This window comes from Schistocerca nitens, chromosome 3 (assembly GCF_023898315.1).
Source record: "Schistocerca nitens isolate TAMUIC-IGC-003100 chromosome 3, iqSchNite1.1, whole genome shotgun sequence".
Lineage (NCBI taxonomy): Eukaryota > Metazoa > Arthropoda > Insecta > Orthoptera > Acrididae > Schistocerca > Schistocerca nitens.
In genome coordinates this window covers 198794827-198811893 of record NC_064616.1, presented here as the reverse complement: position 1 = coordinate 198811893, position 17067 = coordinate 198794827, and the positions used below count along the sequence as shown (strand labels likewise).

Genomic DNA, 17067 nt, shown 5'->3' with positions numbered 1-17067 from the left:
GGTAGTATGGCGTACACGTGGTATAAAAGGGTAGTGCAACTGCAGAGCTGTCATTTGTACTCAGGTGACTCATGTGAAAAGGCTTCCTACATGATTATGGCCACACAACAGGACTTCACAGACTCTTGAACGTGGAACGGTTGGAGCTAGATGCATAGGACATCCCATTTAGGAAATCATTAGGGAAATCAGTATTCTGAGATCCACAGTGTCAAGAGTGTGCTGAAAATACCAAATTGCAGGCCTTATTTCTCACCACGGACAATGCAGTGACGAAGGGGCTTCAATTAACAATCCAGAACAGTGGCAGTTTCTTAGAATTGTCAGTGCTAACAGACAAGCAACACTGCGTGAAATAACAGCAGAAATCGATGTGGGACATACGACAGACTTATCCATTAGAGCAGGGGCGGGCAGGAATCCTGCACATGGGTGGTGCACTTGCTCGTGTGCAGTTACCAGGTGTTCTGCTTGCACACAGGGGCAAGTTGGGCACCTGCTTCTCTCCCTTCACCACCATACCGTCTCTCCGCTCTTTCCTCTGCAATGCGTTTTGTTTCCTAGCTTGCTTTATTGATTGAAGGAATAAGGTTAGTAGGAGTGCTTGAAAGAAATCATGGTTTGAAACAGTACCTATTACCTACGATAAGTTTTATTTGATTATCACAGGTGGGGTTTACAATACATTCAGTGTCTGGAACAAAATTGCTACATACAAACTCAAACAGTAACCTAAATTTTCATCACTGATGTTTGCTCTTAACCGAGACTTATTAATTTTCATAACATAAAAAAATCTCTCACAAACGTATGTCGAGCCAAACATTGACATTATCTTTGCAGCTTCACAATGGAGACGAGGAAACTCTTGCTGTGGAAAGTCGTGATAAAAGTCCATTACACGTCTTGCCAAAAGGAACTTGTCTCTCAGACGAGAATTACTCTGTAGATCTATTAATTCCATTTGCAAATTGGGATGAATATCATCTACAGAAGCAACAAATGGTCTCGAGAACCATTGCCGGCCGGTGTAGCCGAGTGGTTCTAGGCGCTACAGTCTGGAACCACGCGACCGTTGCAGTCGTAGGTTCGAATCCTGTCTCGGGCATGGATGTGTGTGATGTCCTTAGGTTAGTTAGGTTTAAGTAGTTCTAGGGGACTGATGACCTTAGAAGTTAAGTCCCATAGTGCTCAGAGCCATTCTCGAGAACCATTCAAAAGCTTGGGATAAATATGATATATCCACAAATCGCTTGAGAAATTCCTCTTTTATTGCACTAAGTACGGAAACATATTCTTTGCAATTCTGTTCTCGCACAATAGACAGAGTAGGGAAACGCATTGTGTTCCCTGACTAGAGCTGTCGTTCCACAGCTCAAGCTTGTTAGTGAAAGCTTGCACCTTTTCAGCCATTTCACAAATTAGCTGAGTTTCTCTTTGCAAACTTGTGTTCAATCCATTCATGTGTCCGATAATGACCACTAAAAATGCAAGGTCGGTAGCCCACTCTGGATCTTCGAACTTGGAAGCATACCACAACCTGCTGGCTGTCGGCACTGCCCTGGTCGACGATTGCACACGAGCAGCACACGTGCAGCGCTGTACGCTCATGAGCCGCGTGCAACGTTTGCCCGCCCCTGCATTACAGCAATGTGGCAACATACGGTGTTAATGGGCTATGAGAGCAGACGATCGATGCGAGAGCCTTTGCTAACAACATGACGTTGCCTGCAGAGCCTCTCCTGGGCTTGTGACCATATCAGTTGGATCCTAGACAACAGGAAAATGTGGCCTGGTCAGATGAGTCAGGAATTCAATCGATAAGAGCTGGTGATAGGGTTAGTGTGTGGCACTGACCCCATGAAGTCATGGACCTAAGTTGTAAACAAGGCACTGTGCAAGCTGGTGGTGGCGCTATGATGGCGAGGGCTGTGTTTACATGGGGTAGACTGTTTCCTGTGGTCAAACTGAACTGATCATTGACTGGAAATAGTTATGTTTGTGTACTTGGAGAACGTTTTCATCCGTTCGTGTCTCCAAACAATGATGGAACCTTTACAGATGACAGCACAATGTCGACAGGTCACAGTTGTTCATGATTGGTTTGAAGAACATTCTGGACATTTCGAGAGAATGATTGGGCCACCCAGGTCATCCGATGTGAATCCCATCGAACATTTATAGGACATAATCGAGAGGTCAGTTTGTGCACAAAATCCTCCACCAGCAATACTATCGCAATCATGAATAGCTATTGAGGGAACATGGCTCAATATTTCTATGGGGGACTTCCAACAACTTGTTGAGTCCATGCCATGACGAGTTGTTGCACTATACCTGGTAAAAAGAGGTCCGACATGATATTAGGAGGTATCTGTGATTTTTTGTCACCTCAGTTTATTTCTGAATGTAACCTTTCCTTTCACTGGCACCCATATACCACAATTATCCAATGATAAGACAACTTGCTCCCTTTTTTAAATTTTTTGATGTTTTTTTTTTTTTTATAAAAAGATTTCCTACTACCAGTCACAATTTTCTTTTATTTATATTGTACACAACACATTTCAGGAAATAAGTTCCATTTTCGAGTGTGTTTTTCTCTTTGTGTCGTGCCATTTTTTCGTAACGTTTTTATTGTGTGAGGTTCTGCATTGTTGTGTTGCCTTTACTGCAATATATAAAAATGCACCTTTATTTATAGTTTGTAGTGAAATTTGGAAGAACTTATTTTTGCAGTTTTCTTGTGGTCCATTTGTGCAGTCTCTTACATATTAAACATCACACACAATTTTCTGCTCACAGTACCCATTGTGAATAACAAACTTACACAAACATACAATTACAAAGATATTTTTATAGGTAGTCAACAGAGATAATGCTGTAGGTGCTCCATAGTGTATGATATACTTTTTGCATAGAAGGTATTTATCGTAACAATCTGGATCATAATTTGCCTGTATCTATTTACAATTGTGCTTGTTTTCTGTATTCTACTATTTTTATTTAAGTATACTTTCAAAGCATCTGAAGAAATTCACTGATATCTAGTGTCCCATACATTGGCAGTATATCACAGAAGAATAGAAATATTTTCAAGATCCAGAAAGTAAAAATTGGTTTTTCTGTAGCTAATAAATAACATAGTGTTGTTATGACCCATGCTCAGACTCTGCAATATACAAAGTAATATGCCAGAAATGCCCCATGTTTTACCTAGGACAAAAAGGCTGAGGTTTCAACCCCAGGTATACAGAACACATTGAAGCCTAGACACACAGCAGCAGTAAAACACACAGTAAAGGGCATAAAATGAACCTGTTAGAACAACTGGAGATATATTCACATTACAGAAACTATGAAGATGAAATATTAAATGGAAAAACTTGAAAGTGAATCAGTGAATTTCTTTAGATGCTTCAGCAGTTTACTTAAAATAGTAACACACAAAAATAAGCACTGTTGTAAGTAAATATAAGCAAATCATGATCCAAATCATTAAGATAAATACCCTGTACACATAAGTACATCATTCTCTGGAAAGGCTTATATCATTATCTCTGTTGACTACATCTAAAAATGTCTTTGTAATTGTTCCATAAAAATATGGGAGAACTGCCAGATGTCAGTAACATCCTGCCACAATATTTCGGCGTAGAGTCTTCTGGCCATCTTCAGGTGAGTACCACTGTAGTAGTACTGGCGAGTACGCGCTGAGCTCTGCTATTTAAAGCCATACTGAGGTGACATTGCGCGTGCACTGATCAACGTGTGCGTTCATAACAACTCCATGCGCTGCGCCTCGCGCCCTCCACGGTGAAAGCTTGGCGTATCGATATCAGGTCGATTTTCATCTTTATGCATATAACTATATCAACTACGAAGTTTCTCTATAACAGGATTCCAAGCAGAGTTTAGCTGATAACCGCTATCTCGATTGATGAGAGTCTCATTGTCAGACAATCTTATTTCCACAGATTCATTGATAATCGAGCTCCAAAAGTTTGATGTATGGGCCAAAATTTTTGTGTCATCATAATTCATGAAATGGTCTGTGGAAATATAATGTTCGGCGATTGCGGACTCGGTGGGTTGGAGAAGGCGAGTATGTCGTTGGTGTTCAACAAAGCATTCCTGCACAGTTCATGTTGTTTGTCCTATATACGATTTGCCGCATTCACACGGAATTTTGTAAACACCTCATTTACGCAGACCCAGGTCGTCTTTAACGGATCCCACCAGTGATGAAATTTTGGAAGGAGAGCGAAAGGTGACTCTCACTTGATACTTTCTCAATATTCTGCCTATCCATGAAGAAATATTCCCAATAAATGGTAGAGAAGCAGTCGACCTGAAGGCCTCTTCCGCTTCCTTGTTCTGTTGTTTGTAGGTCTGCATCACTTTGTTCACTTGCCTAGTTTAAAAGCCATTCTTCAGAAATACTTTTTGCAGGTGTTCCAGTTCCGCTCGAAGACTGTCGGCGTCAGAGATGGTATGGGCACCGTGGATCAAGGTTTTGAGAACACCCATTGTTTGTGATGGATGGTGGCAACTAGTAGCTTGTAGATACAGGTCTGTATGAGTGGGCTTTCTTTACACCAAGTGACCAAGTGTACCATCACTCTTACGTCGCACCAAGACGTCTAAAAATGGCAAACAACCATCTTTCTCTATCTCCATGGTAAACTTTATATTTTCATGTATGGAGTTCATGTGACGTAAAAATTCGTGGAGATGGTCCTGACCATGGGGCCAAGACTTTAAAAGTGTCGTCAACGTATTGCCAATATACTGTCACTTTAAAAGTGGCTGAGCGAGTGGTCTCTCCTCAAAATCTTCCATAAAAAGATTGGCCACCAGGGGAGACAAAGGACTCCCCAAGGCGACACCATCAGATTGTTCGTAAAATTCACTGTTAAATATAAAATATGTAGAGGAGAGACTGTGCTCGAACAACGCTGTAATGTCTGCACCAAACATATTGCCAATGAGGTGTAGTGAGTCCACAAAAGGCACCTTTGTGAAAAGAGAAACCACATCAAGGCTGACCAAGAAGTCGTTACTTTGCAGCTGTAGTGACTGAAGTCAGCTGATAAAATCACTAGAGTTCTTTATGTGATGTGCACACTTGCCTATCACTGGTTTGAGCAAAGATGCCAAGAATTTTGCTAGATCGTAGGTGGCTGCTCCAATGTTACTCACAATTGGACGTAACAGCACATTTTCCTTGTGGATCTTAGGCAGTCCATATAGCCTAGGTGGGACTGAACTGTTTGGTTTCAGTCTCTTGATGACCTCCTTTGGTAGAGAACTATTTGATAAAAGTTGTGCTGTTTTTCACACCACTCGGCTTGTGGGATCCTTATCGATTTTGCGATAGGTTGAGTCACATAATAAAACATTGATCGTATTAATATAGTCTTCGCTTGGTATGAGGACAGTAGCGTTTCCTTTATCAGATTTTAAGACTACCGTATCCACATCTGTTCGTAAGTTACAGAGGGCTATCCTCTCCATGCTTTAGCATGGGCTAAAGCAAACTGGAGCCATGATAAAGCTGTGACAAGGCAAACCGCAAAGATTGACAGACTTTCTACACAGATGCTTGGTCAGTCTTGATGTGGTTTTTCTTTTCACAAAGGTGCCTCTTGTGGGCTCACTACACCTCATTGGCAATATGTTTTCTGCAGACATCACAGCGTTGTTCGAGCACACTCTCTCCTCTACGTATTTTATATTTAACAGTGAATTTTATGAACAATCTGATGGTGTCGCCATGGGGAGTCCCTTGTCTCCCCTGGTGGCCAATCTTTTTATGGAAGATTTTGAGGAGAGAGCACTCGACTCGGCCACTTTTAAACCGACTGTATATTGGCGATACGTTGACGACACTTTTATAGTCTTGGCCCCATGGTCTGGACCATCTCCATGAATTTTTACGTCTCGAACTCCATACATGAAAATATAAAGCTTACCATGGAGACAGAGAAAGATGGTTGTTTGTCATTTTTAGACGTCTTGGTGCGACGTAAGAGTGATGGTACACTTGGTCACTTGGTGTAAAGAAAGCCCACTCATACAGACCTGTATCTACAAGCTACTAGTTGCCACCATCCATCACAAACAATGGGTGTTCTCAAAACCTTGATCCACAGTGCCCATACCATCTCTTGACGCCGACAGTCTTCGAGCGGAACTGGAACACCTGCAAAAAGTATTTCTGAAGAATGGCTTTTAAACTAGGCAAGTGAACAAAGTGATGCAGACCTACAAACGACGGAACCAGGAAGAGGCCTTCAGGTCGACTGCTTATCTACCATTTATTGGGAATATTTCTTCACAGATAGGCAGAATATTGAGAAAGTATCAAGTGAGAGTCACCTTTCGCCCTCCTTCCAAAATTTCATTACTGGTGGGATCCGTTAAAGACGACCTGGCCCTGCGTAAATCAGGTGTTTACAAAATTCCGTGTGAATGCGGCAAATCATATATAGGGCAAACAACATGAACTGTGTAGGAATGCCGTGTGGAACACCATGGCATACTCACCTTCTCCAACCCACCAAGTCAGCAATCGCTGAACATTGTATTTCCACAGACCATTCCATGAATTACGACGACTCAAAAAATTTTTGGACCATATGTCAAACTTTTGGAGCTCGATTATCAATGAATCTGTGGAAATAAGATTGTCTGACAATGAGATTCTCATCAATCGAGGTAGCGGTTATCAGCTAAACTCTGCTTGGAATCTTGTTATAGAGAAACTTCGTGGTAGATGTAGTTATATGCATAAAGATGAAAATCGACCTGATATCGATACGACAAGCTTTCACCGTGGAGGGCGCGAGGCGCAGCGCATGTGCAATGTTACCTTAGTATGACTTTAAATAACAGAGCTCAGCGCGTACTCGCCAGTACTACTACAGTGGTGCTCACCTGAAGATGGCCAGAAGACTCTGTGCCGAAATATTGTGGCAGGATGTTACTGACGTCTGGCAGTTCTCCTGTATTTTTATGGAACAATTAGTACGCCGGGAAAGCTTTAAACATCACATCTTTGTAATTGTTTATGTAAGTTATGAGACGCTGCACTAATGGACCACAAGAATACCGTAAGTGCAAGTTCTTCCAAATTTTGCTACTGTCTATACATGAAGATTAATCATCAACAAAAAAATTGTGCATTTTTGTATATTGCGGTAAAGGAAAAAGAACGATGTAGAACCTCACATGTCAAAAAAGTGGCATAGTATACAGAGGAAAATGCACTTGAGAATGGGAATCGTTTCCCAAAACATTACATGTTAAATGTAAATAAAAGATCATCTTGACTGGCAGCAGAAAAGGTATTTGTAAACAAACCTATTGTTTTCACAGTCTTTAAAAAATCATTTCTAATGGATCAAATCAGATTAATTTTTTGTTTTTATTTTAGTTTCTTAAAGAAGAGGCTCCTTGAGAAATTTTTTATTTTTAGCATATTCTAACTAATCAAATGTATGAACTGTCATGTTGAATTAAAATGTCTTAAGATCTGCCTAAAACAGTTAACACCATCTATTGTAATCAGTTACAGTTTTCTCTTAGACAGATTGTGTGATGCTGATACATGAACGGTTTTTCATCAAAAGCTGCAGGAAGTCACTGAGCTAATGGTGTTCTGCATTATACATAAGCCCGATTCTCGTCATTGTCTTACTTTCTTTGAATTCCACAATCTGTGCAGCTGAAAAATTCCTCTTACCTTTTGCTCTTCATTCAGATAATTTCTCAATTGTGAAGTCTTAATTGTGGTTATTTCACACATACTGAACAACCTGCTGCTTCAGTTCATGTAACTACCCTGATATGATCACCTGAAAGTTTGGCATGTAGAATTGGTGATATGTAATTTATTCATTTGATGCCACCTTTGAGCATTCGCTTCTGTGACATCAAATTCTCTTCGTGCTGCACAGTTGTTTGCAATCTCTGCATCGTGAATAACAGTAAAATTAAAATTAGTTTTGTTCTTTCTGTAAGAACCAATTGTGAGCTGCAAACTCATAGATACAACAGTCACAGCTGTGATTTTCCTCCATTATAAACAACACAACTTACTGTCCTTACAGCATTAAGCAAACTGAATGTCAACAATATGTTACTCTCTCGCCTCCTTAGTGCAGAAATCAGACCATTTTGGGCTAACACAGAGCTTCATTATTCCCTGTTAAGGTTGTCTTTAGCACAAAAAGTGGTGCACAATACAAAAATTTAAATTTTTGATACCCAGTTATGTAAAATGTCTGTCAGACAGCAAGGTAAAATTTGAAAACAAACTGAAGAAGTTTGTTTTATTTCTGTTATCGTTATGTGTAAAAGGTGGTGGTTAAGAATTAATAACTCACATGTGTGTAGTAGTAAAAGGAAACACGCAAATGATCGACATGTACAAAATAATTTACAATGTGAATGTAAAATTACTCATTCGGCATCATAACAATTTATTGTGTAAATGTTTGATGGAACAAAAAACTAACTTCATTATTTGTTTCCAACTTTTGATATCAACAGTGTTGTCAAGCAGTAGCTGCTTTAACATCATTGCTGAACCTTCTGTTTCAATTAACATTCCACATTTCAGGTGTTTTGTGTGAATATATTTACATCAGAATTAATTGTTCACCTGTAGAAATGTATAACATTGCTGAGTATTTGTCCATTTGTAAAATCGGTTCTGACCGCATTTAGCTCACCACTATTCTCCCCACACTCAGTCATGCATGTGCCATTGCATGCCATCCCACCCTTCTGGAGTCATAAAGTTAAATCTACTTGCAACCCTAACTACCAAAGCTTCCTGCAACCAAAGCTTTATCAGAGAATGTGACATCATAATGTATTTTTCTAATAATAAATTTGGGAAAAAAGGTCATCTTACAGTCGTGTAAATATGGTATTTTATGTTGGGTTGTATTGGCAGTGGTAAGGGGAAAATATCACAGCCTTGTGGCCAGTTTCTAATGCTATGCAGTAAAGTTCACATTGGTTATCTCCACTTTTTTTATAGCAGTCCAAAATTGAAATACTTTTCTCTTCTAGCCTTTGCACAGTTTATTCCTTCTTTGCGTACGAATTGGGTACTTCTCCTCCTTTCTTTGAATGATGACTGGCACTATCCATGATGATGACACAACCTTCCTCCAAAATGTGTAATATATCACAAAACCATCTCTTCATGATGATCATTAGATTCGCTTCATGTAAATATTAGTTTAGAAATTTTGATGAAGGTACTTTTTGATGACCTTGAATAACAGACAAAAAGTCGTCACTTTCAAATTGTCACTGGCCTTCAGATCTTGCCACATAGATTTTGTGACATGGTTTTGATTGAGCCAGGTCTCATCGAGATACATTATGGGGTGGCAATGATTTTCTTTCCTGGTGGGTTGTTGAGCTGCTTACAGTACAGGATCACTCCATCAGAATATGTCTTACTGCATTTTCTAAATGTGAAGGTTACAGATTTCAGAATTCTGCTAATTAAATGATAGATCCCTGTGCAACCATTCATAGTGTGTAAAACTCTTGCCACCTTTTGCAATGTGGGATGGCCGGGATGATTCCTTTGAAAAGGGCACAGACAACTTCCTTCCCCATCCTTCCCTATTCCGATGAGACTGATGACCGCGCAGTTTGGTCTCCTCCCCCAAACAACCCAACCCAACCATGTGGGATGCTGTCTATGACTGTAAAATTCCAATACGGTGCAATGAACAGTGTCCCCCTGGCAGTAATCCTATTTACTGATAGGTTTTCTTTCATCACTATCATTTCCTGGTTAGTGGAAATTTGTGACAAGAAATATAATTCCATTCTCCATGTCTATGCATATATTCTCTGTAATTTTCAGACTGAAACACAATACACACCACTGCTATTGCAGTCTTTGTGTGACATTAGCCCAGAATATTATTCTATTGGACATAGTGAAGGAACATGTGCAAAGTAGGGAGTATCAAAATGCACAAGCAAGAACAATGTGAACCCTCATTGAACTACATCTATAGTTATAGACCCAAGAAATTAATTTGCAAAAATGGTAATCACAAGAGTATTAATTCAGAATTTCACTTTCTTTGCAGGCAAGCCTTAGAGACCCATGGAGCTGGAGCTGGAGGAACTCGTAACATTTCTGGAAATTCTATGTTTCATGAGAAGTTGGAAGCTGAGTTAGCATCATTACACCAAAAAGAAGCTGCACTCCTGTTCACTTCTTGCTTTGTAGCTAACGATTCTACCCTGTTTACTCTTGCTAAAGCTTTGCCTGGTATGTTGTAATTGTTTCATTTGATAAACTTATTACCTATTCTCCTTGTCTCGATGTAACTTGATGGGAACACACACAATACTTTCTGAATAGAGTTTTTAAAATTTTGTTTCATGTCACTATAGCAGGATGAACACACATTCAGTTTCCTTGATTTGTGTGTTAGTTCAAATGGTGCAAATGGCTCTGAGCACTATAGGACTTTACTTCTAAGGTCATCAGTCCCCTAGAACTTAGAACTACTTAAACCTAACTAACCTAAGGACATCACACACATCCATGTCCGAGGCAGGATTCGAACCTGCGACTGTAGCGGTCTCGCGGTTCCAGACTGAAGCGCCTAGAACCGCTTGGCCACCATGGCCGACCTGTGTGTTAGTGTACGTACAGAATAACAGATAATGTTAAGTGTGTGCGCAGTGGAATAATATAGTATGTGTGTGATGAATATCAACAGAAACAGATGTAAGAGGGAGTCAGATGGAATGTTGGTAAGTTGTCTACTCTACTGAAAAACTTGAAGGTGTGAATCATACAGTTTTAACTTTTTTTTTTTTCCAATGGACAAGCACCTGATGTCCTCATTACATGAGTCTCTGTCCAGATATTTCAAATGATAGAGCACAGCAATCAGTTGTTCTTTCTCATAATAGTGCATTGATAATGGCTAGGCACTAACCGAAATCTATTTGCCTAATAAAATATGAAAGGGCGACTGATTGCTGTGCTCTATCATTTGAAAGTCATGTCACGGTTGCTGAATGCACCCACATTGCTAATGGAAGGTAACTTGATTGTCCAGATAGTTAGGATTTTATGCTGAATGATGATACAGTCTGTGAATTAGGAAATGTGAACCATTACCTCTCACAGAATGCTTGACAGATACTGCTGACCGACATGTTTTTTCCATCCATTAGGTTGTAAGTAGCCTACTTCTCTATGACTGAAGTAATTAATCAAATTATCATTGTAACATTTTGTATGTAATGACTAGCACTATGTAGTGCTTTTCCATTTTAATTTTTATTTACAAGAAATCTTACTTCACTGTTTATTTTGAATGTATAAACTGCCGTGTTTCTTTAATAATATGAAGGTAATGAAATGTTGAAGAAACGAGATGGAGAAAGTAGAGAGAGAGAGAGAGAGAGAGAGAGAGAGAGAGAGAAAGAGAGAGCATCTTGATGTTTGCATATGGCAGGTTCATTTACAACAGTGAAATAGAAGTCTTCCAGGGAAAACAACAGGTGTAGGTTGATGAAGTATTGAATTTAGCGACATGGAGTATTTTGCAAGCAAAATTACAGGGAAATAGTAAATCAGTTAAGTAATATAATAATACATTATATGCATTTTTATTATGATATACTTATGTATGGAAACTGTGTTCAGAGGCATAATTATGGGTGCAATGTGATTAAAGGGAATTAACTATTAATGGCGAGGACAAATCACTTGTTGTTCTACTTATTTTAAAACCTGTGTGCATGCTTCACAATACAGAAAATCTAATGTGTTTAACATGTGTTATATGTAAAGCCAATTTTTAATGCCTAAGTCACAGGGGGAAGGTGGCGTAAAATGGCCACTCTGAGGGAAATTGGATTTTCACCGAACCATTGTTATTGATAAAAGCTTCGGGCTTACTCATTTTGAGTCCATGTATTGTAAGGTGTCACACCACATATTATTAAGTAGAAAAACATAATGTATAGGAACAATATGCGTTTTTCTCAAAGCTTACAGTGTGTTCATTGTTCCCTACCTAAGGGAGTAATGTGGCCAGTGCCTGTACAGGAAGATTCATATTGACGTTTAAAAATCTCTGAAGGGACGTAGATGATCTAATATGACCCATATTACTGCAAATGTTGGGAAATCCGTGAAAAGTGGATGACAAATATTGAACATGCGATGTCACCAGATGATGTACCTCACCTCATACCCAGTGGTTTAGCCTATCAGTCTGTTGCACCTAATCATTCCAACCCAAGTCAGTTATTAATGTTGGTGTGGCTCTGTACCTATGTGCTCAACTTTAGCATGTGGGACTCAGGGGTTTGAGTCATGTATCTAGCAGGCAGAATTTTTTTCATTGTGAGGGACAATTACGGGTTAACATTGAGGTACCAATTCATTAATTTATTTACCAGTCTCACGGTCTCCTCTGGTTTTTGCAAAGTACAGCACAACAAAACCTACCACATTGTCACAAGTAAATGAGTATGAGCTTCAGAATTGCATCATTACCAGCAAATGATCTTGCATCTTCATTACTACATAATGTCTGGAAACAAAAAGAGGAGGAAGAGACGGAAAGAAACACAAAATCACAGTGAGCACAAGAATTGTGTAACTTCTACATTTACATCAGATCACATTTACAAATGGTGTTCGAAATTTGCACATTTTCCTGTAGTGCATATAGTGCATCTCTTAATCATCCCTTCATGAATGCACTTGAAGCTACCCTGTGCTTTTTTATGTGACATCGCTTGTACATCATTTGTCATCCACTTTTGTGGTATTTGCCAAAATTTGCTCCCCCCATATGTCTTGTATTAAATTAATTGTCTCAGCATCATCTACGTCACGGCTGGGGTTTTTTTAAATGTTAATAAGAATCACCCTGTATAGGTTATTAATACTAATCTCTGTAGGTCATCCACTGTAAATCCTTAAAATTGTTTCTCCATTTCAGAAATATAATTAAGGATTTTTAGTTCTTGTACTCAGTTAAGTACTTAACATAATATTTTTATCATCTACTGGCACTCTCTCTCTCTCTCTCTCTCTCTCTCTCTCTCTCTTTTTCTTTTTTTCCTAGAACTCTCCTCTTTACTGTGTTGTGTGGAACATCAAATTACTTTACCACTGAAGAAAAAGGCATCCTATCATTATTCACCACCTCAATGACATTTTTCATCCCAGCAGGATCGAATGTTGTTTGCTCTGATTTGTGGACATATTTTCAAGGCATCTTGATACCCTTGTATCTAAAACAGTACCTAGCTGTTTCAGCATACCATTTTGAATGGATTTTTATGCTAGGCCAGATACAACAGAACCGAGAATGTTTTAAATATAATTAATTAATTCAAAATTATCACAAAGGGGTAGAATGAGGGGTGATAGCTGTGTAAATAAGTGTCGAGAACTCAATCTGTAATATATGGAAGTAACTCACTTTTACTGGGTAAATGGATTAAAAATGAACTGCTGGGAAGAGTGGCCACTTTTCCTGTTGAGTAGTATGGCCATTTTTCGTGAATGGACACCATGTCAGCATTATTGATTAATGGATGAGACTGTAATATCAAAAGAAAAGAAGAACTACATTTGTAAGCCAAAAGATGTTTTGTTGTAATATTGGCTTTGTAAAAGAGTATTGCTCTATGTCAGAGGTGGGCAATAGTTTCATTCAGGTGTGTGTGTGTGGGGGGGGGTTCCTTTGTGAAAGCTGAAGTTAGCAGAGGTCTGCACCTTTTAAAATGATTGCATCCATTAGTTAACTTCTCATTTCAAAAATGTTACATAAAAATTCTGACTGTCTTGTTCACCTACACAACAACCATTAACGAGCCACTGTTTGCCCACACTTGCTGTAAGTATCAGTAAGGTAATAAGAATAATACAAATGATGACTTACTTTACACCCTAAAAAATAATGCACCAAGCTTCCTATATCAAACTCATTGATAACAATGATGGTATATATCAGAACTAGTTTGACCACTTCTTGGCAGGCAGTAGCATTACCCAGGGTAAAAAACATTCAATGGCTTCTTTTGCTGCCCTGACCACTTTAGCCCACCTTCCCCTACTGTGCTGCTGATATTTACAACCAAGGCTATCATTTCAAGTTGCCATACAGCAAAATTTTATGTATTAATAAAACAAAATGTAAAGAAGCAACTGATACATTAGGTTGTGCTTTAGTTTTATAAATATGTAGTCCATATAAACTTCATGATATCAGTCCACATGTTCGTAAGTATAAGAGAGCATCTATTTTATTTTGATTTTGTTAAATGATCCTTGATATTCCAATCAGACTTTTTAAAACTGCTACCTACCTGCATAGAAAATTTTCTTACCTTACGATCAAGCTGGCTGGCTGACTAGACTGCCCCCATAATTGTGATGTACTCTTATTTCATTGCTTTAACAGTTTTATCATGAAGTTTTCTACAAATTTAGTTCACGTTTAGAAAATGTTGTTCTGCATTTTAAGTGGGGAACAAGTCACGTGTTTGACTAGATTCCTTTAGACCTGTCCTAAAAACCAAAAGTTAACGACTTATGTCCTGTTCTGCAGGTTCCCAGATTCTGAATGAATTTTGTTCATTTCCATAGCCATGAAACACACAACTGAATTGTGCATCATAAAAGCAACTATTTCACACACACACACACACACACACACACACACACACACACACCACAAAGTAAGTTAGTCAAGAAGGAAAAATGGTTTTAAAGGGTATGATACAACTGGTAGATATGTATGTGCCCCTGCCATGTTAAATGTGAACAGCAAGGGAGGGGGGGGGGGTACATAAACAACAGCTTCATTACAATATTATTACTTGTTTCCGGCACCTCATGTCTGTTGATATACTGGAGCATTCTGAAAATATTTCTATATTCGAAAATATTCAAGGATTTTCTTCCATCTGCTTCTGGTTTTCTAACTGTATATCACGTATGACTTAAGTTTTTCTTTGTTTTCAGGTTGTCACATATTTTCGGATGCAGGAAATCATGCTTCAATGATTCATGGAATTCGTAACAGCCATGTGCCCAAACATATTTTTCGTCACAATGATGTAAAGCATTTGGAGGAACTTTTATCAACGTTACCTGTTTCTGTCCCAAAAATTGTTGCATTTGAGACTGTTCATTCAATGACTGGAGCAGTTTGCCCATTAGAAGAGATCTGTAATGTAGCACACAAATATGGAGCAATTACATTTGTAGATGAAGTCCATGCTGTAGGTCTGTATGGACATAATGGTGCTGGCATTGGAGAGCGAGATGGGCAGCTGGATAACATGGATATTATTTCAGGAACATTGGGTATGTTATGTTATGTTTGTTTTGTGTCTCACTAAATTTAACTGGTGTTTACCTTATCAAAACTAAATTGAGAGAGAGAGAGAGAGAGAGAGAGAGAGAGAGAGAGAATGTGTGTGTGTGTTTTGTTTTTCTGTTCATTACACAGATGGTCTCTTGTTCCTTACGTGAATATTATACACAGGATTAAAATTTTGGCATGGACTTTGGTAGCATTCCTACAGTGCCATTCAGGTAATATAAGACGTGATCAGAATCTTTCCATTACAAAATTGAAATCCCAACATTAACCATTATTAGGCACGGAAACAAATTCAGTAGTGACAAGTAGAAATTTGTGCTGGACCAGGAATCGAACCCAGATTTCCTGCTTCATGCAAGCAGTTACCTTAATTGCGTCGGCCATCAGATCACTGCCCAACTCAAATTCCCAACTTGTCGCACACTATAGATGTAGCATCCCCTTTCCATTACCTTCATTTTTCACAGCCTCATGCTGATTCCTGCAAGAGAGTGGAAGGAGAGTGCATCTGCACTGAATGGTCAGTCATTTCTGTCAAGATGCATATATTTATGCTGATTATGTACAAAAGAACAAAGACCACACATACAAATGTACGCACCCCGACAGCAGTCAATGATCATTCACTGCAGATGCACTATTTGTCCAACCACTTGTGAGAATCAGAACATTTTATCTACTGATTGATCACCCTCTTCTCTGCACATTGTTCCTATCATCATTTCATGTCAGACAGTTCTTTCCCCCCTTTACAGTGATCACAAATGTGCAGAACCAGTCCACAGCACAATTTCCTCCTGCATTCTTATTTGCCAAACCCCCTGAACAGAGGTCCATAGTTTCGTTTACAGCCATCTAATATATTCACTTCTCCATTTCCCACATCTGTTTGATGTGTTTACTTTGCATGTTTTTCTCTCATCAAATATCACCCAGCTTTATACCTGTCCCTAGCTAAAACACAGTCTCCTATCTTGTTGCTTAAATGCTGCCTAAGCCATGGAATCTACCCCAGTGGCTTAACAATAAAAATTCCCCTTTCTGGATGCCATCCTCTCCTTTCACCACAACTTTCAACTATTCAGATCCCACCAATCTACATCTCTCACTAACCTGGTAATAGAGAAACAGGTACTGTACAACTCAAACTGCCTACATCATACCTCCCAAAGTGAAACCCTTACCATTTAACATTTGGAAGATCACTCCAGGCACCACCTCCAAAAGTTCTCAAATTGATTGGCATCTTGTTCCCAACTCTGGGCACCACTATCCATCAACACCTATCCCCTGCCCCCGTCTGACCCCCCCCCCACCCCCCACCCTGTGAACCCCCTTATCAATCCCTCTTAGCACCCAACTTCAGCACCCGCCTCATGCCTTGCTGACTTTTTCCATTTGACCGATCCTGCAAAGCTCCCTCCCAACGTGCCAGAAAGCCTAGACTCTAAACAAACCCTAAATACTGTTGTCAACCTATCCATGAAACACTAGGAATTTCAGTTCTCTTCAAAAACCTCATCTTTAGCCCCACACCCAAGTTCAGTCTTGTTTGAGTCACAAGGGCCTACTCTTCTTCACCTGATCCCTATGGTGGAGACACTTCTTTTGTTATCAGTCCCTCCAAAAAAAGCAAACTTAAGCCCAATAT

At 39.3% G+C, this 17067-nt stretch overlaps 1 protein-coding gene across 4 annotated transcripts in view; it reads left to right on the top strand.

Annotated features, from left to right (window-relative positions):
* The window catches only part of LOC126248143 (5-aminolevulinate synthase, erythroid-specific, mitochondrial), a 101738-nt gene that overhangs the window by 68541 nt on the left and 16130 nt on the right, over positions 1–17067 (top strand). For all 4 annotated transcript variants that reach the window (XM_049948845.1, XM_049948844.1, XM_049948843.1 and 1 more), the window contains exons 7-8: positions 10131–10315; positions 15053–15397. In XM_049948845.1, coding sequence (XP_049804802.1) covers positions 10131–10315; positions 15053–15397 — 530 coding nt within the window. The remainder of the gene's footprint in view (positions 1–10130; positions 10316–15052; positions 15398–17067) is intronic.